Source organism: Myotis nattereri (assembly GCF_964212035.1).
Source record: "Myotis nattereri genome assembly, chromosome: 16".
Classification (NCBI taxonomy): domain Eukaryota; kingdom Metazoa; phylum Chordata; class Mammalia; order Chiroptera; family Vespertilionidae; genus Myotis; species Myotis nattereri.
The window spans coordinates 35,708,466-35,731,191 of NC_138091.1; the positions used below are offsets into that span (position 1 = coordinate 35,708,466).

Consider the following 22,726-nt stretch of genomic DNA (forward strand, 5'->3'; position numbering starts at 1 on the left):
ATATAATTAAACATATCAATAAAATCCAATGCTGATTTCCAAAGTTCTCATGAAGTATAAGACCTAAAAGTTGTATATTCTTAACATGTTGCTCTAACACCCACGGTATAAGTATTCACTTTAAAGCATAAGCATAACTTCTAGAGCCAGATGTTCCAGTGTAGGCTCTGGCCTCTGCCACTTACCTTCTGAGTCTTGCTTTCCTTATCTATAAACTGGGAATAATAAAATACCCCAGGATCTACATCCTGGGGATGTTGTAAAATTTAAATTAGTCAATTCATATAAAGTGTTCATCCTAGGGCAGGGATGGGCATATAGTAAACCTTCAAAAAGTACCAGCCATTAGGTGTTATGAAGAAAAATACTGTATTTGTAGAATTATATATACATATACAAGTGTATGCATATATAAGTATACATACAATAAGTGATCTCTGTATATAAGTGTCTTTTAAAATCACATAGTGAAAGAATTTGTGGTTCAAAGACTGCATAATATCCAGTGAAAAAATAAGACACTAAAGAAATCCTACTGCTATCAAGATAAAACGTCATATAAAACAAAATTTTTTGTTGCATGTTAATGTGAAAAAAGATATTCATAAATCTAAGCTACATTTCTCCCTAAATGAAATAGGTATTTTTGTTCAAATAAAATTCAAGAAATGAAGGTCTACTCTTAGCACTGAATCAATTAGTTATTAGGTTTTTCTGAACCTATGTGAAGAATTTTTTAGTTGGTTCCTCTTTTTCTTGACTTTTAATTCCTAGAAATCCATAAATAGTAATATTTAAGTTTTAAAAATAATTATAGTATGTTTTTTAAAAGAATGCTTTTGAGTATTCAGGTCTTAACAAACGTTAGCCATGAAATCTACAACTGCTCCTTTGAATACTATGTGCATAAGAGATTTCATAAATGGGGGGAAAAAGACTATTTTGTAAGCCTAAAAAATAACATACCAAGTTTAAAGTTTGGGGGATTCAGGATCACCGAATAATCAGTAAAAAATTTCTCACTGTACACTTATAGCTAAGCATTAGATGTAATTTAAGGAAAAATTGTAACTTTCACCTTTATTGTTTGAAAACACAAAAGAGAAATGTTATATAAGTAAAACAGAAAAAGTTCAAGTTTGTCCATGATATTTCTATACAATTGTCCCCTGTAGATTGCAGGAACAGTCTACTCCTGAGTTCTAGAAATGAACAAAAATTGAACTTTGCTAGGAGATAAAATAATGAAATTTCTGAGTCTAAAAGGGAAATTTTCAGCAATCTGATGAGAATTTTTTTCCCTAAAGAAAGGACAGTTCATTCACACAACTAAACTGATATATATATTTTCCATAACCACATTGGTAAGTCATGATTACTCAGCCTTAGAGGCAGATGTGGTGGTTCCCAGATAAAATGAACACAAATAAATTAGCTTCTTGCCTTTTGTTCTTTCTCAAGAGTCCATTTAGCCTATACCTGACATTTTAGTTCCTAAATATAACTAACTTGACTGAAATATTAGTTACATGAAAAAAATAAAAATTAAAAAAAATATTTTTGATTAGAAGCATTTAAAAAGTAATATATATTCAAACTACCTTTTAAGTGTATTTTCTAAAACCTACAAGTCCTATTACTATGTATCAAATATGAAAGAATCACATTTTAATCATGCTAAATGGAGAAACATGGGAACAAACAAACAGCTATAGTATAAGAATAGACTACCTGGACAGAACCACCATAAGCATAAAGATAACACAATGTTACAGTTTTTTATGGGAGCATACAGGTATACATGTGTATTGGCTACAGATCCTGGCTGTGGTTGAGGGTTTTCCACCTCAGATCATGAAGTAACTGGTACAGACTTCCATTCCTACAGCAAACAACTAGAAAACTGGACAAGAATATATGGAACACTTCTTTTTAGACACTGCACCACAGGACTTCTGGCTGCTGAGAGAAGGGATACACATGAGGATAACCTATGATGACTCTGGCTCTTGATTTGTTGACACAAACCTGACAGTAAAATCTACAGTCAAAGAGGAGGAGCCCATGCACAGCATGATGGTCTTGCTAAGAAGAGGAAAGAAACAGAATCCTATATAATAAAGAGCTAAAATGCTAATTAGACAGAACAGCAGAGCGACTGTCCTGAAGACCTTCCGAATGAAGCCAGGGCTGTGAGGGCCACAGCTGCAAGTGCCGAGCTCCTGCACGAATTTTGTGCATTGGACCTCTAGTATATAAAAAAGAACAAAATGGAACTTCTAGAGCTAAAACTATAATATCGAATAGAAAAATTCATTAGACAGATCATCAACTGCAGAAGAAAATATAAAGAACTTGAAGACAGGGAAGTAGAAAGTATTCAAACAGAGAGTGAAGGCTATGGAAGAAATTAACCTCCATAACCTATTAAATAACACCAAACATTTTAACATACATGTGACTGAAATCCTAGAGAGGAAAAGGTATGTGTTTGTGTGGGCGGTTTATATGCAAAAAAAAAAATACTTGAAGAAATAGTCAACTGTTTTCAAGATTTGATGAAAAACTTCAAGCCATCAGCTCAATGCTCTAAAATAACTCAACCAATTAGGATCAAGAAAAAGAAAATAAAACACATCAAATTGCTGAAAATCATGATCATATCATATTAAATTGCTAGAACTCAGTAATAACAAGAAAATCTTAAAGCAATCAGAGGGGATAAAAATAACACACTATCTATAGGAAAATATAGATAAGACTTATCAGACATAATTCAAATCAAAATACAATGGGAAAATTTCTCTAAAAAGTTTAAAGGAAAAAAACACCTGCCAATTTAGAATCCATGGAAAATATATTTCAAAAATAAAGATGAAATAAAAACATTTTCAGACAAAAAAAAAAAAAGCCAAAAGAATTTGTTCCAGTAGATCTGCAGTATAATATATGATTTTCAGAAATTCTCAGAAGAAAAGTGATACCAGATGGAAACTTTAATGTACACAAAGGAGTGAAGAGCACTGAAAATATAGAAGACCCTTCCTCATTTTAAAATCTCTTTAAAAAATAACTGGTTGTTTAGAGCAAAAAAGATGACATATATAAAAGTAAAATATATGACAAGAGCATAAAGTATGGGATGGATAAAAAGAGTATACTATTGTAAGGTGGTTACATTATATATACTTTAAAAATGCTCAATCCAAACAAGGTAGGAAAAGAAGAATAAAAAATAGGTGGAAGAAACATTCTGAGGGTAGACTTAAACCCAACCATATTGATAAATGTACCAAATGCACAAATAAAAAGCAGAGAGTGTTAGACTGGATTAAAAAGCAAGACCCCAGTACATGACCCAAAAGTACACTAAATAAATGAAAAAGATAAACTACTTTAAAATAATCACAAAAAAGACAGAGTGGCTACATTAATATCAGATAAAGTCGACTTCAGGATAGGGAATTCCTAGAGATGAATAAAGACATTTCATAACGATAAAGGGCTAATTCTCAAGAAAACAAAACAATTCCAAATGTGAAGGTACTCTTTAACAGACTATCAAAATATATTAAGCAAAAACTGACAAAACTGAAAGGAGAAATAAACAATTCTACAATTATAGTTGGGAATTTCAACGCTCTTCTCTTTTTAGTTGATAGAAGAAACAAACTGACAACCAGTATGAATATGGAAGACTTCAACAATATAAAACACTCCACTCAGCAATAGCCAAATACGTATTCTTTTCAGCAAGAACAGACCATATGCTGGGGTGTAAAATGAGTCTCAGCTCATTTAAAAGAATGTGTCATGTGGCAAGGTAAACATCAATACAAGGAGTACTTAAGGAAAAATGGCAAATAGAGGTCCTCAAAGATTAATTTTTCCAGTTAAGGACTGTGTCCTTTCATCTTTGCGGTGGTCATAAAAGGAAGTCAAACAGCTATCTACAGCCCAGACTGTTATTCCCCAGCACAGGAAACTCTATAAATTCCCTAGCTGCAACAAGGTCACAGGTAACATTCACTAGCTGCACAGAGCTCCTGAGAGTTCCTAATTACTGTCAATGGAGGGTCCCTTTAGTGATAAGGAGGTTGAACTTTAGGATCGTGAAGAAATGTTATACTCTCATCAGAGTGACAGGCTGTAGGGCCCATTGTTGGGAGTGGGGAGGAATTCAGCATAGTCATTCTAAGTGAAGTCAACTCAACAAGATCGTTGCAGTTACTTGTGACATATCGAACATCTGGTTTTGCTTCAGTTCAAAGCCTTATGTATCCAGTCTCATGAGCTGTATTACATTATATTTTCCAAAGTTTTCATAATGGAATAATTCTGCCTGTCCAGGATAAAAGATGTAGAGCTTGGCCAGGCAAGACTATGTCTGGGTGGGAGCAAATCCATAGTTAGACCAGGGATAAGATTTCTAATAAGAGCAGATATAGGTATTGGTGAAAAAAGTATTTTAACTTGAAAAAAATTATATTTAGTAAAATGACAAACTAGGGTATGCATTGCTGCTTCATGAAAAAATAAATGTTTTCTGTCTTTTGAACTTTACTGTAGGGCCCTTTCTTCCAGAGACATTTCTTAACAAGTAAAAACTTAAAATGGTCACATCAGTTCACTATGAACCTAATTCAGCCAAGCCTCATTATCAATCAAGATGAAGAATATATCACATTAAGAATACAGTATGTGTATGTGTGAGTTTTTGTAGGGAAAACGAGCAGGCAGACAGACAGACAGACAGACATTCTTCTACCCTAGGCAGCTCTCAGAACTGATAAAACATTCCTAAAGACGGGAGTTGTTTGCATAACATCTGTAATGTCAATTCATAACCTAATCCATCATCCATACAGAGAAGTCAAGTGAGATCCCAAAGGCAAAATTTCCAATTAGTTTTGTCTGGAAAGTTTAGGGCAAAGGTAATAAAATCAGGAGTCCTGTGCTGATTCACTGGGAAAACATTTGTTTGCCACACGCCTTCACTGAAGGAACAAAAGGAGTCGGTGGTTAGTCTGGAATGTGATTCATTAGGAATACCTCGGTGATAAATGAGAGATGACAAATGGTTATGTGCACGACTTGCAAAACCTCTGTTTTCTTTAAGTCCTACTTTAGAAATGCTTTTGCAAACAGGAATTCTACTTGAATTCTCTTAATTTTTGCTTTTCTCATTATAGTCAGAAAACTTATCTAAAGTTATGGTGTCCAGCAAATTCTAGAAGGCTAGAGAATAAACTATTGGTTCCAAATGGGCTCCAAGAAGTTCAACTAGCGTTTATATTTTTGTGTGTGAAAAAAGTCCCAAGTTTACAAATTAAGCCTGTAGTCCCTCTCTATAAATGCGGCACAGTATATCAAAGCAGTAATTTGGGCATTAGCTAATGTGGGTTTTCATTTTCTGAAGCTGTTAGTAACTTACTATATGTAATCTGACTTGTCAGATTCCTCATTTGATCAGAAGTCTAACAATAATAATTGTGATTATAATGTCCACACAACCCAGACAACAGGGCAAGAATCCATATTACATAGTAAAAGCATTATGATAAATATAAAATTGCTAAACAAAACAAAAACTGTATAAGCTCTATCATTCATGCTCCAAGTTATAAGGACCTATCTTTGAAGTCATTTTTATTATATGAATCAATCCATAAATAAAGACATGTTTCACTTTTCTTCTCTAAACCTAAGCAATTTTTTTTGAGGGGGGGGGCAATTCAGAGAGGGAGGAAGGAAGAGGGAGAGATAGAAACATCAATGATGAGAGGGAATCATTGATTGGCTGCCTCCTGCACACCCCCTACTGGGGATCGAGCCCACAACCCAGGCATGTGCCCTTGACAGGAATCGAACCCAGTACCAATCAGTCCACAGACTGACGCTCTATCCACTCAGCCAAACCAGCCAGGGCAACCTAAGCAACTTTTGATCATAAAGTTGATTTAAGTGTTCAGGAGAAATGGACTACATACTTACATCAGAGTTTTTAAAAAGGTTACATTATTGTTTAAAATATATACCCAACAGAACAGATTTTAGCTAAACTGTATCTTCTTAGCTTTGATTTAAGCACACATTAATAAATAGTGACTTAAGGGCAGGAAGTTATCCAGTCTGTGCATACCCCCTTTGTTTGGTGAAAACCCAGCCCCACGTCCTGGAGATCTTGGTTTCTTCTTTGATGTGGTGGTGCTCATAAGAGTTAATACATGAGTCATTCCTTGGGGAAAGACAGGGTAAAGAGCAGATCATGCACTCATCAAAAAAGGGCAAACAAACCTTTTCTAAGAAGGGCCTGTTGGTCTTCCGGGAAGAGCCCTGAGTCACTGCCTGCTTACAGTCATTATACCTCTACAGAGCAATATCAAGTCACACCAGAACCTTACTTTTGGCAATCTCTTCCCTTTTGTGTCTTACAGAGGCACAGACAGGTGAACAATGAAGCCATACTCAGAAGTCAAGCAGAAAAAGAGGTAAAGAGGTTGGGTAACAGTTGTTGTTGTTTTTTTAAAGTTTATTCCACCTCGTGGCATTAAACAACTACAATATTTCTCTTACTTAAACTACCACACTTTCATTTCAATTCATAGATGTGCATTTTCCAAATAACAATTGCTTTAGGCAGTCAATAGCCATGAGTTGAAAAGTATAATAAATGTCTATACTTAAGAAAAAAAACAGCTTTATAATCCTATACAATAAAAGGCTAATATTCAAATCGACCAAAGAGCGGAACAACCGGTCCCTATGGCAAGCACTGACCACCAGGGGGCAGACGCTTAACGCAGAAACTGCCCCCTGGTGATGAGTGCGCTCCACAGGGAAAGTGTCACTCAGCCAGAAGCTGGGCTCATGGTTGGCGAGTATAGCGGTGGTGGCAGGAACCTCTCCCGCCTCCACGGAAGCACTAAGGATGTCCGCCTGACAGCTCCCAGACTGCAAGAAGGCACAGGCCTGGCTGAGGGACCTCCCACCCCGAATGCATGAATTTTGTGCACCGGGCCTCTAGTAGTCTATAAAGTGCTATATACATACTATACAGTAAGGAAACAGGGTGCTCTATAAATATTCGATAGCAATCAAGATGTCAGATTTTTTAGATGTGCATTTTTACCACATAGTTTAGTAATGAAATAATCCTAAACTTTAAAGCAGAAAATGCCTCTGAATCTTATACAAGGGAAAATATCTCACAACTTTCTTTGTATTTATTTTATAACAAAGAGCTAAAAATGTTTTCTATTAAAAGGGTCATATTGAACAAATGACCCGTTTCATTCAAATAATAATGACTTCGTGTTATAGCTGCTAAGAAAACCGGATTTATTCTACAATGTAATTAAATAGTCCTAATACTTTTCTACACCCCAACTGCATGTAGACAGGACAACTCTATACTTTGAAATCCCTCCCCTTTGATTCCCAAATGGTTAAAGTAGAAGCCAAAGATAAAAGTTATCTGTAAAATATATTCAACCTTCTATCTATAGCTTAATATGTGGGTGCCTTTTAAAGTTATAAAATGACTGTTGACAGTTTTTGTTCTTAGAGTTCTTTGTCTGGGAGCTGGCCTTATTTGAAAGGAATATAGAGCTTGTTAAGCTTTTCTTCAGGAAACTGCTCCACCTGGTGTTAAAAACTGTTCATACATCATATTATTTGGGACTTGTCAATTCTTACGGGACTCATTCTCTTTGTTATTATTAAATGGAACAAACTTTATAAATCATCCATCGCACATAGAGCTTACAAATGGCTCTTTAATTGTCTGCTTGTCTTGTCATTTGATAATATACACGCCTATAGGGAGAATGTCTGAGATACATTTCTCATTATCAAGTACCAAAGTTCCTGTTTTTTGTTAGCCCGGTTGTTTACAGAATTATGAGTCATGTTTTTCTAGTACTGGAAATAATTAGAAGGTGGATACTGAAATAATCCCATTACTTCTCCCAACAATTTATAACAATCTAAACTTAACCCATAAATTATTTCCCAAAAGGATTGCAATGTTGTAAAAACCTGTATGAAATAAATGCACATATAAATGGTTAAACCACATAATTGGAGGGGGGGGGGGCGCTGAGTAGAGGTAGGTAAAATGGGGACATCTGTAATAGTGTCAACAATAAAAATAAAGAAAAAAAACCCCATAAAATTATAACTAAATCTTGCTATCAGGCAGCTCATTTGGAAAAAAACTTCTAATTTATTTTTCATGTAAAGTGTTTCTTTCCCTTGATGGTTTTCTATACCATTCAAGTACCTGCAGTAGTCTTTTCTAAAACTATAGTCTCTTCTAAAACATCATGTTAAGTCTAATATTATTACTCAGAAAGAGTTATGAACACATCTAATGCATGTGCCGTGTGTAAGTCCTCGGAAAGTGGCTGCTAGTTCACGGACTCCCAAGCTCAACATGCTTCTTCTGGTGTACTACTGCGGTCCCACAAAGGAAAAAGGATTAGCAAACTACAGCTTGCAGATGAAGCCCAGTCTGCCCCCGTTTTTGTGACTACAGGTTGACCTGAAAATGGTTACATTCCTTTACACACTGTTTTTGGATGCTTTCTCATTACATTGACAGATCTGAGGAGTTGCAAGAGAGACTGTATGGCCTGCAAAGCCTAAGATATTTATTATCTGGTCCTTAGCAGAAAGTGTGCTGCCCCTGGGCTTTCAAGCTCTGGGTCAGACCATTATTAAGGTGGAAATCTGGACTCATTCAAACACAGAGATGCATCAAGGAAAACAGTAGCCATCTTTCCTTCATTAACTTATTGTTTTTACTCTGAGCATAAGTTCCTCTAGTAAATAAGCATTCCTAGATCACTTGTGTTCTGAATCATCTGAGAGAGAACCTACTACCATAGTTGCTAAGACAAAAATAAAATTTTTAGTAGATTTCTAGAAATTATATCCAAGAACAGTGCTAGAAGGTACAATCTTTTTTTTTTTTAAATATATTTTATTGATTTTTTACAGAGAGGAAGGGAGAGAGATAGAGAGTCAGAAACATCGATGAGAGAGAAACATCGATCAGCTGCCTCCCTCACATCCCCCAGTGGGGATGTGCCCGCAACCCAGGCACACGCCCTTGACCAGAATCGAACCCGAGACCCTTCAGCCCACAGGCCGACGCTCTATCCACTGAGCCAAACCGGTTTTGGCGAAGGTACAATCTTAAAGAATCTGTCAACCACAGAAGCCTTCTTTTGCATCTGATCAACTTATAAAACACATAAGTAAATGAATGAAATCAGTAACTTGTTCTACTTGCTAGATAAGATTTGCTCATGAAATAGACATCAAAGAAACAAAAAGATGACTGCATAAAAAAATAAGATCAAAAGATGAAAAGCAGTTTACAAATGCTACTTCATTTCTAATTTGTTATTTAATGTTACATTCCCTCCCACCCCCACCCCAACCCCAACAGAAAACCCAGTCCCAAGGGGTGGAGTCTAGCCCCAAAGAACCAATCCCAGTCCGAACAGAAGGACCCAGTCATGAAGGGAGAAGCCTAGTGCAAAGAGCCGAGCCTGTCTGAACAGCCAAACCCAGTCCTGAAGCTGGGAGCATGGCCCAGAAGAGCCCAGCCCAGACCCCAACAGCCATAGCCAGTGCTGAAGGGCGGAGCCAGTCCCCAAGGGCAGGCCCTAGCCTAGCCCCTAAGAGCAGAGCCAAGACCCGAACAGCTGTAGCCAGTCCTGAGTGTGGAACCTCTCCCCCACGCCCGAGGCCCAGCCTAGCTTGTAAGAGCCAAATCTAGCTCCTAGCAATACTTATTCTTCCAGCAGGCCCAAGGAAGCCAGCCTCAGTGTGTTGCAGTGATTTGCACAGGCACCTCTCCCTTGAGAGTCAGTTGCCCTTTCAACCTGTGTCTCCTAGGCCAAGTATTCTAATTTGTTATTTAATAATGAGTCTTTCCTTATATCAAAATATAACACACTTTACAGATATACTAGAGATCATACAGATACACTGGAAATCATAAGCATGTTGCTATATATTATATAAAAGATACAAATCACAGTTTAAATCATTCCTTACACTTGTTTATCTAAATTAAATTTAAAGCAAAGAGCATATGAAAATACTGTTTATAACACCAGGAGCAGATACAGTTTTATTTTCTGGAAAATTCAAAAGAGGATGTTAGCCCTCCTGGCTAGCTTGGTGGTTGAACACCGACCTATGAACCAGGAAGTCAGGGTTCAACTCCTGGTCAGGGCACATGCCCAGGTTGTGGGCATGCAGGAGGCAGCCCGTCAATGATTCTCTCTCATCATAGATGTCTCTATGTCTCTCTCTTCCTTTCTCTCTGAAATCAATAAAAAAAATATTTTTTAAAATAGAGGATGCTATATGCAATATACAGGGTGGGACAAAGGTAGGGTGCTTTTATTTTCCTCCAGATTTAAGACTTAAGCCCCAGCTCCTGTCCTCATAAGATTGATTTATATATAGTTCACCCTTATGTTTAATGTGTAGTACCTGCGGGTTTTACCAGGGCATATCCTTGGCCAGTCTCACTTTTCTGGGTTTCCTCTTTAACAAAGATATTAACCTTGTCATTATTTGGCCTTTTCTCATCTCTATGATGTCTTTAAACATATGTTTTTAAATTTTATCAACCTTTTTATGATACTTTCACAAGAGAATTGATCCAAATTGCCTAATCTATCATTACTGGAAATGAAAATGATCAGTGATTTTCAACTATGCTATGACATACTGCTACATTAAAATCAACTGTGGGAAATGTCGCTTATAATTTCTTTATTTTTAAAATGTTTTTATTGATTTTTTAGAGAGGAAGCAAGAAGGAGAGAGTGAAACATCAATGAGAAAGAGAGAAAAATTGAGTGGCTGCCTCCTGCAGGACCTATACCGGGGATTGAGCCCAAAACCCAGGCATTTGCCCTGATGGGGAATCGCACCGGCAACCTCTTGGTGCATAGGATGACGCTCAACCAGCTGAGCCACACTGGCCAGGGCACTTAAGAATTTTTTAAGAATAACAGCTAAATAACAGCTGTTATTTTAAGAATAACAGCTAAAGCATGTAAATTAGAAATGGTTGCATTTTAAAAACAAAATCGGAGTAAAAATAATGATAATATAATAATAGCAGCTACAATTTATTGGGTATCTTACATACACTAGCCACTGAACTGAAAAGTGCATAAATCTGTTATTTCATTTAATACTCAAAACAGCCTTATAACAGGTATTATTATTCCATTTAAAATTTAATAAAATAAGGTTTAAGAATTAATAAATTCCCTAAATATCACCATCTATATATATAAAAGCCTATGCCACCTTTAGGACTGAATGACTGGAACAACCATTCGACCAGTCACTATTATGTGCACTGACCACCAGGGGGCAGACACTCAACGCAGGAGCTGCCCTCTGGTGGTCAGTGCGCTCCCACAGCCAATCTCCCATGGCCCCTCCCTCCGGCCGGCTGGCCCCCATCAGCCCCTGGTGCTAATCCATTCGTAGAGACCTACTTCTGGGTTGGGGTTGCGTACATAGCAGTGCAGCTCCCTTGCTGTGATCTATTGAAAGTCAGCCCTCAACACAAGGGTTTGTCTCATTCCTGTCCTCTTCCTTCCCCAGGGGCTGCCCGCCTGCTGTGGTGGCAGTGTGGCAGTGAGGGAAGGAGGAGGGAGGGGAGGCGGGGAACTGTGTGGTGGCAGGGCGCAGATGGTATCCATTCCTTCCGCGCCTGGCCTGGCGACTATCACCACCTCTCCCAACCCTGCCAGGGCCCTTGGGCCCAGGCTGGGATGGGGAACTGGGGGTGGGTGGCGGCGGATGCGGCCCTTTCCCAGAGGGGCCGAGGGCCAGCTCCCTCCTCAGGGCTGGCAGCCAACCTCCCCCGCACCCCCTCCCCCGCTCCATGCATGAATTTGTGCACTGGGCCTCTAGTTAGTAATAATTTGGTTAGGTATTCAAACCTAGTTGTTTAACTCTGAATATACCCTATTTACCTCCCATGATAGGAATGAAAGATTTTAGTCCCATAACAAGATCACCTTCAATAACCTGCAGATTCTTAAATATTAAAGAAAAAGATGGGATCATGCCATTATATTTGAAATTGGGCATGCCACGAGTGTATGTCCTACATGTAAACATGTCAAAAATGGAAAGAAAGGCTGACTTCTGTTAAAGTAATGAATGTATATGGAAAACTATTAAGACAATTATTTTCACTCACATGCATTAACTGGTATTACATAGGCATAAATAGAGATAAACAGAATATCCCTCTAATTTAAGTAGAGTTTTTGAAGGGTTTCATCTTCATCCAGAATAGAACCTGCAAATATAGTGTGTTGGTTGTATGAGCACTGCCACCTAGTGGCAGCCAAATATAGACAACTTAGAAAAAAGTTCTAAAAGAGTGGCTGGTTCTTAACCTTTTATGGGTTAGAGAGACTATATGTCCTTTTTGCCAGAAAGATGCAAAGACACATAGCAATATTTATAGTATTTTAGGGAATTAAAGACCTCCTGAAGTCAATCTGTTGACTATTAAAACTGATTTGAAAGAATATATGCGCCCCCACGTTCATTACAGCTTATTTCCAATAGCCAAAATATAGAAGCAAGCCAAGTAAGTATCCATCAGCAAATGAGTGGGAAAAAAAGTTGTGGTATATGTGCACAATGGAATACTACTTGGCCATACAAAAGTATGAAATCTTACCTTTTGTAATAGCATAAACGGACCTAGAGGGTATTATGCTAAGTGAAGTTAAATGGGACAGAGAAAGACAAATGCCATACGATTTCACTTGTATGTGGAATCTAAAGAACAAAATAAAATAGAAACAGACTCATAGATAACAGAGAACAGACTGATGGTTGCCAGAGGAAAGGGAGTTTGGGGATCTGGATGAGAAAGGTGAAGGGATAAAGAAGTACAAATTGTAGTTATAGAATAGTCAGAGGGATGTAAATTACAGCATATGGAATACAGTCAATATTATCATAACTATGTATGGGGTCAGGTGGGTACTTGAAATACTGGGGGTACCACTTTGTAAAGTATATGATTGTCTAACCCAGGGGTGGGCAAACTTTTTGACTCGAGGGCCACAATGGGTTCTTAAACTGGACTCAGAAGAAGGAGCTGCAGCCGTGTTTCCGGACGTTGCCATGTTAACACTGCTGCTGGTGAAGGAGCGGAGGGGAGAGCAAGAGAACCCTCCGCTCTTTCGGCTTCGCGGGCCGGATAGAACAGCCGAACGGGCCGTAGTTTGCCCACGGCACTCTAACCACTATACTGCACACCTGAAACTAATACAGAATAAATAAAATTGTTTATTGATAAACTTAAAAATCAAGACAAACTTCCCATTTTAAAGGCAGATATATAGGTATCTAATATTTTAGGAAATAAAGTAACACGTTCAGATCAGCATTTAGTTGTATTCTCCTAACATGGTCACTTGTTTGTTTTTTTTAACCAGAAGTTAAACTCAAAAATGTATAACATGAGAATGTTAACATCACATCTCCCTAAGTGAGGATTATGTAATGCCTCATAAATGAAAGAAGGTATAATTAGGACTTTCTAAACACAATCACATTTCACAAATATAAAACAAAAGGAGTGGTTGCCCAGCTGGTGCGGCTGGCTCAGTGGTTCAGTGTTGACTTATGAGCCTGGAGGTCACAGTTTGATGCCCTGTCAGGGCATAGGCCTGGGTTGCGGGCTCGATCCCCAGTGGGGAACGTGCAGGAGGCAGTTGATCAATGATTCTTTCTTATCACTGATATTTCTCTCCCCCCCCCCCTCTGAAATCAATAAAAATATATTTGACAACAAAAAAGGAGTGGTGAGCTATAAGGATAAAACTGTTGACCTTCTATCATCAAGAAAGTGTTTTTACAATATAACCAGAGATTATTTGGAATGACTTCTTAAATAATAACATAGATCAAGTTTTTAAACCTTTATTTGATTCTCCTTTGCCTCTGGTTTCCTGGCTATTTTTCTCTATTATATAACTGCCAAAGTTCACAAATGGAAAGTCTATACTTGCTGATAAAATTTTTTATTACACATTTGCTATTAACTACCTTGGCTCTTGGGAGAGCTACATAAAATAATTCATGTAAAGTACTGAGCAGGGAGCACAGCAAATTCAATGAACTAGTCTATCGGTCAGGACAGGCTATAATAACAAACAACCCCCAAATCTCAGTAGCTTACTCTACATATTCACCACAGATTGGCAAAGGGAATCTGTTCATCACAGTCAGAGACTCAGGCTCCAACTTGACACAATATGTAGGTGAAAAAGAATATGACAAACCTTGAAGCTTCATCAATTTCATAAAGAACATCTGTAAAAAACCTATAGTTAACATAATATTTGATGGTGAGAAATTACAGGCTTTGCCACTAAGACTGAGAACAAGGCAGAGTGGCTCCTCATAACTCGTATTCAACATCATACTGGAAGATCCTGCTAACGCAGTAAGACAAGAAAAGGAAATGAAAGGGTATACAGAGTGACAAAGAAGAAATAAAGCTATCTTTATTTGCACATGAGATGATTTATCTGTGTAGAAAATTCTAAAGAATTGATAAAAAAAAAAAAAAGTCCTGAAACTATTAAGTGATTATAGCAAGGTTGCAGGATACAAGGATAATACACAAAAGTCAACTGCTTTCCTATATATTAGCAATTAATATACACAATCCACAAAAACTTGCACACTAATGTTTATATCAGCTTTATTAATAATTACCATAACCTGGAAACAACTATGATCTCCTTTAATAAGTGAATGGATAAATAAACTGTGGTGGCACACCCAGAAAATGGAATATTATTCAGCGATTAAAAAAAAAAAAAAATCAGGGCATAGGCCTGGGTTGCGGGCTCAGTCCCCAGTGGGGGACATGCAGGAGGCAGCTGATCAATGATTCTCTCTCATCAGTGATATTTCTATCTTTCTCTCCCTTCTTCTCTGAAATCAATAAAAACATTAAAAAAAAAATCAGGTATCAAGCCATGAAAATAAATAGTGGAGCTTTAAACATATATTGTTAAGTGAGAGAAATCAGGCAGAAAAAGATACATAATGAATAATTCCAACTATATGACATTCTGAAAAGCCAAAATTTGCTAAGGGTTCATGGGTGAGGGGGCAGGAATACAGTAGGAATAAATATGTGGATCACAGGTATTTTTAGGGCAGTGAAACTATTCTGTATGGTACTGAAATGGCTGTTATGTAACATTATGCATTTGTAAAAACCCATAGATCTTTAAAATACAAAGAGTGAACACTCATATAAGCATAACCAATGGACACAAGACACTGGGGGGTAGGGGAGGCCGGGAGAATGTCAAGGGGCGGGGGGAAAGGAAACATATATAATACTCTTTGTAATACTTTAAGCAATAAAAACAAAACAAAACAAACAAACAAAGAGTGAACACTAATGTAAACAATGATGTGTTTAGTTAATAAGGTGTCAATATTTATTCCTCAATTGTAATAAGGGTACCAGACTAAAGCAAGATGTGAATAATAGGGGAAACTACCATTAGATTGTATACCTGAAACTAATGTTATGCCAATTGTACTGCAATTTTTAAAAAAGAAATTTGAGCCAGGCTGGTGTGAATCAGGAGGTCATGGTTGGATTCCTGGTCAGGGCACATGCCCAGGTTGTGGGCTTGATCCCCAGTGGGGGGCATGCAGGAGGCAGCCGATCAATGATTCTCTCTCATCATTGATGTTTCTATCTCTTGCTCCTTCTCCCTTCCTTTCTGAAATCAATTAAAATATTAAGAAAAATAAATTTGAAAAATAGGGAAAACTGTGTGTGTGTGTGTGTGTGTAAAAGTATATGGGAACTCTCTGTTCTTTCTGCTCAATTTTTCTCTAAACCTAAAACTGCTCTAAAGAATAAAGCCTATTCATTTAGAAAGAAAAAAAGTGTTCTTAGTCCTTTACAAATTTTCCTTTTTGCTCTATCCAACCACTGGCACCCGCAACCCATCTGGATCAGGTGAAGATTTAATTTACCTAACAATATAATTACAATATCCCTTTAAATTTCACTTTTCAGGTACTTATAATAAGTACTTAATAAACAACTGAACACTTAACTGTTTCTATTCAATTAATAATGTCAATATCTACTTAGGTAAAAAAACCAACTTATCTTTGACTCCTTCTTCCCCCAAATACATCTCTTTGTACCAATAAAATTTCTCTAAGATTTGACCTATTTTATTACAATGCCACTGTCATTCCAACTACTCTTGAAATAGTATAAGTTTTATACCCTCTTTTGTTTTCATTCAGCTTGAGTTCTCTCTGAAAATTCTTTTTTGGAAATATCCCTTCCTCGCCATATTTTTTGCCTGTGTCTCTGAGAAGGATTACTGTAACCACTCATCTTCTCTCCTACCTTCAATCTATCTCCCAATATAAAGTCAGAATTATATATTCATAAAATGCTAGTCTGGTTATTTTACTTGTATTTAATTTTAGGGCATTTAAAATAATTCTAAATAATACTATTTACTCAAAACAAACAAAACCCAAATATACCTAATGTGAAAAAAGTGGACTGATCGACCCTGGACCCCAGTTCACTGTCAGCAGTGATAATCTACAAAGCTTTTATATAGCTGTTATTAGAATACAACACAGTTTCAGGTGCTCCTTGACTGTATTTTTATACTTACTAAACAAGAATAATATGTCATTTTATAAAGGTTTTGTTTCTCATGGATATTTATTTGAACTTACTGCACACTTTATAAGCTTCATTAAAATCCCTTTTAAGGTATAGCAGAATCTGCTACCTGGATTACTTTTCAGATATTTTTAAATTAATCAAATGCTACAAATGAGTTCCTTAATTTACCCAAAGAAACTCAGAGGGCAGTTCTAGAAAAGAATAGAAACGTAACTTGTATCCTGTAATTCCTTCCTTTTGTCCTCTGTCTTGACCTCTAGGGTAGCATTATTCTTCTAAAAATGTAGTATTAACGAATCACTCATATGGGTTACTTCACTAGGATTTATATCTCTATTTGGAATAAAATCAGCAAGCAATCATGAACAGAATTCTAAAATTCCAAGTTTTAAACTCCCATAACTTGAAGAAGTTATGAATTACAGATTAATTCTCAAGTAATTCTTCAGACCATTAACTCAGCAGCCTTCAGAACAATCATTCCTTAATACTTTTCATGCCTGCTTCAGAAATGAATTCATGAAGCATAGAGACTGGAAGCGTTTGCAGTATCTAACACTTTTCAGCAATCAGTACTGCTGTGACAACTTTCCACCTGTTCCCCCCCAATCGAGATCAAGCTGTTTTCAAATGTGGAATTGCTGTGAATGTATCCAAGGACAAGAATAGAGTGAAACAAGAGAGGCATCCAGGGCACAAAATTTAATGAGGCACTCACTCATCAACCCACACGTAGACATGCCCTGAAAGTGCCTATTAAATTCTGTGCCCTAGATGTCTTGCTCGTCACCCTCTGGTCCTGGTTCTGCTATTATTCCAGTTTATTTGTCAATGTTCAAAGAAAAACCTATTTTTTATCTCTCTAATTTCAACTAAGTAAAAAAATATTTTTTAGGAGGGGCTCATTTTATACTTAGGTTTAAAAGGATTTAAGAAAGCATTTAGTAATACATATGTAATGCTTCATCAACTACATTCAATAAGAATGTCAAAATATCGATTCAGGTGTGCACATAGTGTTTGAGGGTGTGAGGGAAGACACTGTTTCTTACTGGCTGATTAACAGAGAAAGTAAACTGTCCAAATTAATTCTAAGCCTTTTATGGAATTTTGTGCATTTAAATAACTTCAATTCTTAAAACGATAATTGCATAACTAAAAGAACCATTATTCCAAAATCTGGAAAGCAAAAAACGTTTTCTGGCTAAATTAATTTAAGGAAACAATATCATTTGCTTAAGAGGTTTTTCCCCTTCTCTCCCCTGCCTTCTATTTTTAATTCCTCAACCCAAAAGGAAAAACAAAACAGAATTCTAAACAAAACTCAAAGCACTGATTTGAGGATTAGAATGCTTATAAGACACAAAGATAATTAAGTTAAAATCTTGGAATTTTAATGTCTGAAGTAAAAATACCAATAAAAATACAATTTCTTCTAATCTTGCTTATTAAAAGTTATTCTTACCAGATAAAGCAGAAAGGTGTGCAGTCCTGTTCCAAGCCCAACAGAAGACAAAATTCCTAAGCCTATCCAGTAGGCATACAAAAGAAACTGTTTCTCTATACGTTGCACATACTGAAAAACAAAAGGGTCAAGGTGAAAAACCAAAACCAGAATTTGTAAACAGAAATGTGGTATTTATCAACTACAATCAAAATAAGATAAACCAACTAAATAGGTTTCCAATAGAAAGTATGAATATTAAAAACCCTTTGAAGGGAATTAATTCCTTTAAATATATGATAGCAGAGATGACAAAAAATTCCATGTTGTTGGAATAAAACTCTTGTTTCTAGACCAGCCGTGGGCAAACTACGGCCCGCGGGCCGAATCCGGCCCGTTTGAAATGAATAAAACTATTGAAATAAAAGACCGTACCCTTTTATGTAATGATGTTTACTTTGAATTTATATTAGTTCACACAAACACTCCATCCATGCTTTTGTTCCGGCCCTCCGGTCCAGTTTAAGAACCCATTGTGGCCCTCGAGTCAAAAAGTTTGTCCACCCCTGTTCCAGACCCTTTAAATCCTACAACTGCAATAATATTTATAGGAAAAATGCTAGTTACTAATAAGATAACTATAAGAATAACAATTTTCAAGATATTTAAAAGTTACAAAAACTTTAAGAAAGCATAATATACAGTGTTAAGAGAGGGGCAGTTATTTACATAATATTTGTGAATAGAATACTATATTCTTATTTACCAAAGTAAAAAAGTGAGAATAAAATATTTTTTGTATATTTAAGACCAAGATGCTTTTCAAACAGGAGCAAAATGAAGTCCCCTGGGATATGGATGGACTTGCTGGAAGAATGCCAAAATACAGTCTAGATTCTCACACTGACAAGTAAATTCATCAAGCCAGTTCCCTGCAAATTCTAATAGCACACAGATTTCTGTAAAATATTTTTTAACGTATTTAATGTTATATAAACTTTTCTGAGATTAGAGGTAAACTGCTTTAAAATATGAAATATCATTTTAGAACCATATCGTATTCGAATACATTAATGTTTTGCTTTTTAACAAAAGTTATTAACAAAATGTCCTACTTTCCCTTCAGTCATATTGTACTTACTACAGGCAAATGAACTTCCATATATATAAAACCTAAACTTCAACCTAGGATGAATATATCTGTTTGGATGGATCACAGGAATGTGTTAAAGAAACTAAGAAGACTTTGATAGTGAGTAAAGGATTCATGCTGCTTTGACTAAATACCGTCAGGAAAGTTACATTTAAATCCTTGAAGCTAAAAAGGGATGATATATACCAAATGTAAATGCTGAGCAGCCATGAACTGCCACAAGAGTGTTTTAAATATGTGGCCTTAAAAGTACATTAAGAAACCAATTATGAGATAAAACCAACCAAACAAACAAACCTAATGTTAAGGGTAGAAATTCTATGACAGCCACAACAGTCCCACTTTGAAACTGTTTGGGATTAGCAAAGGTTCAAGAAGAGAAGCAGAGTTGCTGAACCTCTTACCTGTTGATGTGCTCCTTCCACATAATACGTAGCTATAAGCACAGCAAGCAGCAGTAAACAAGACACCACAATGTTTTGACGATGCCATAATCTTAAAAAACATATTTAAAAAAATAAAATATCTCAGTTTCATTTTCAAGTTTCAGCATTCTCAAGATAACTTCTTGTTGAAGCACTTAGGTTATTTAGCTCACCTATAGAATCAATTATTTCTGTGATAAGCTCTTTTGTCCTTAAACACTATGGTCTCTTGGGGTACAGAAGGAGGTCAAGGGAAGATACATGGATATAGAACTCAATTTAGTTCCCTTATCTAAAGACTGATCTTGTTTACACCAGACTTCTAATTGGGAGAAGCATCCTATATAATCCTATATAATAAAAGGCTAACATGTAAATAGATGGGATGGCAGAACAACTGAACCAGTGCTGTGACATGTGCTGACAACCAGGGGGCGCGCACGGAACATGGCGGGCATCAGCCACAGTAGGATGGTGGAGGTGAGCAGGGGCACCAGACCAAGGTGGGGTACTGGTTGCTGTCATTGGGGCAAGCCTCTGGTGGTTACTGAAAATTCTTTGCTCCCACGCGCCATGGTCCCGCCTGGTGCTCACACCCGCTGCCAGCACGAAAGCCAGCACTTGAACCCGCTGCTGGTGGCCAGTGCCGGCCCCAATCGCTCGGCAACATCAGCAGGTGCAAGCGGCGGCTGCTGGCCCTGATCGCCCCTCAGAACTTCTCCACTTCCCCCTGCTTCTCAGGGGCGATCAGGCAGCAGCCAACGCTCGTACCTGCTGAAAGCGCAGAGCGATTGGGGCCTGGGCCGGTGCCAGCAGTGGGTGCGAGCGGGGCCGGTGTTGTCAGCCGTGTGAGTGGCAGCGGCTCCTGCCGGCAGACAGTGGACCGGGGCTATGGTGGGAGGAGCTGGGCAGGAGCACAGAGGAGGGGCCAGGCAGGGGTGTGGAGGATGGGCTGAGACCCACCCCTGCCCACCACAACCTTGTGGCCCACAGTTCCTCCCAAGGTGCATGAATTTGTGCACTGGGACTCTAGTTATAATATAATGGAAAGAGTATTGGCGCCTTCAAGTCAGAAGACTTTGATCAGAGTCTCAAGTCCCTTAAATATTACACTTTGAGTAAGACACTCAACCAATCTGATTCTGTTTCTTGTTTTTAAAATAATAATAATAATAATAATAATAATATACTTGTTTTACCTTCTTTATGGAGTTGCTTTAAGGTTCAAATGAACTAAAAAATGTTACAAAATGTTTTATAAACTGTAAGTACAATAAAAATGCAGGATAATATTACAGATAATAACTTGGAAATGCAAGCCAAAAAATGATAAGGCATGTAAAAGTTCAACTTGCTCTTTATGATATCTGAAATAGGGCTTAGACGCACTAAATTTAAAAATAGAATACATTTCCGTTCTCATTGGCTCAAACTATCAGTAACAGTGCCACGTATCCCGAACCTTGTCCTACTACAGAGTAAGTGTATCCAATGTACACAGGCCTTTCTTCTGAAAGTAAAGCCCAGAAGAAGGAAAAAATCTCCTTTTCAGGATTCTGCTTTGCATAAAAGATTCAACATGAGGTACTGGTCAACTGTAAATAATCCAGTGAGCAAATAGCAGTATGTTCTCTTAACCTATTTTCTTCAAACTACAGAAAGGAAAATAAACATGTTCCCATAACATTCTAAATTTAATTAATTCCCTTGCTAAAGCAGGTGGCAGGGAGTAGGAGACAGCTGAAGATTTCTAAAATTACTAAGTAAGGTTTATGTAAAGGTAATGGAAGACGCTTTACTTTGAGGTCCAGTCCTTCAAGATTACTAGGATTTCCAGAGAAAAATACTGCAAGGTAATGAGTGGCTGTCTCCACAGGACAATATTCTGCCTTTCTTCCCGATCCCTCTTCTTCTTTTCATTCATTGAAGAGGGGTCTGAAAAACATGAGTGCAGAAATTAAACAAAATGCTCGCTTTTTCCAATCACTTTCAAAATTCATCCCACATTTGAAGGACTGCATATAAACCTCAAAAAAAACAACAATGTAGTTCACACTGTGACAATGGGCTGGGTGCTTCTGCTCTATGCAATTACTGTCAGGACACAAGTTTCTCTTTTGTACTGGAATACTAAATTATCCCACTCCTATGAAGGGCAATTTAGCATCACTTTTTAGGCCTTGACCCATAATTACTATGAAGAGTAAAAAATATATAACTAATCTTATATAAGATATATAAGAATCTTGTATTATGATATAGAATATCATTTTATTAACAAGATAATAGATATATTTCTATTTTATTCTAATGAAAAAAATATTATTTAAACCTGTAGATCAGTGGTTCTCAACCTGTGGTTCGAGACCCCTGAAAATACATCCTGCATATCAGATATTTACATTACGATTCATAACAAAAGCAAAATTACAGGTATGAAGTAGCAACGAAAACCATTTTATGGTTGGGGGTCACCACAACATGAGGAACTGTATTAAAGGGTCGCGGCATTAGGAAGGTTGAGAACCACTGCAGATCTTCTCCCTCCAAACCACCATACTTTACCTGTGAAGTTTCCATTATATTGTTCCTTGTTCATTGCTACACGTCTCTGGTCACAATTTTTTCCATTCTCTGCCATTTCATAGATCAATAACTCTTGAGGAGCTAATAAAGCAAAATAAAATCCATTGATACATGACATAATTCTGCTCTGCCCCATGACTAAACTGAATACAGTAACATGGGAGTAACACTACACATGCTACCTGAACAATGTGCTTACTGTTTTTGTACTTGGAGTAAAGTTAAATGAGATCATTCCGGTGGGGCCCTAATTCAATAGTACTGGTGAATTTATAAGAGCATCATCCTGATATACCAAGGTTGTGGGCTTGATCCCCAGGCAGAGCACATACAAGAATCGATCAATG

General features: G+C 37.1%; 1 protein-coding gene across 1 annotated transcript in view; it reads right to left on the reverse strand.

The window, feature by feature from the left end:
* The window catches only part of VMP1 (vacuole membrane protein 1), a 102,191-nt gene that overhangs the window by 63,803 nt on the left and 15,662 nt on the right, over positions 1–22,726 (reverse strand). The window contains exons 3-6 of the mRNA XM_081109040.1: positions 22,359–22,460; positions 21,593–21,728; positions 19,773–19,863; positions 18,237–18,347 (exon numbers count right to left, since the gene is read on the reverse strand). Of these exons, the coding sequence (XP_080965166.1) occupies positions 18,237–18,347; positions 19,773–19,863; positions 21,593–21,728; positions 22,359–22,434 (414 nt within the window). The 5' untranslated portion in view covers positions 22,435–22,460. The remainder of the gene's footprint in view (positions 1–18,236; positions 18,348–19,772; positions 19,864–21,592; positions 21,729–22,358; positions 22,461–22,726) is intronic.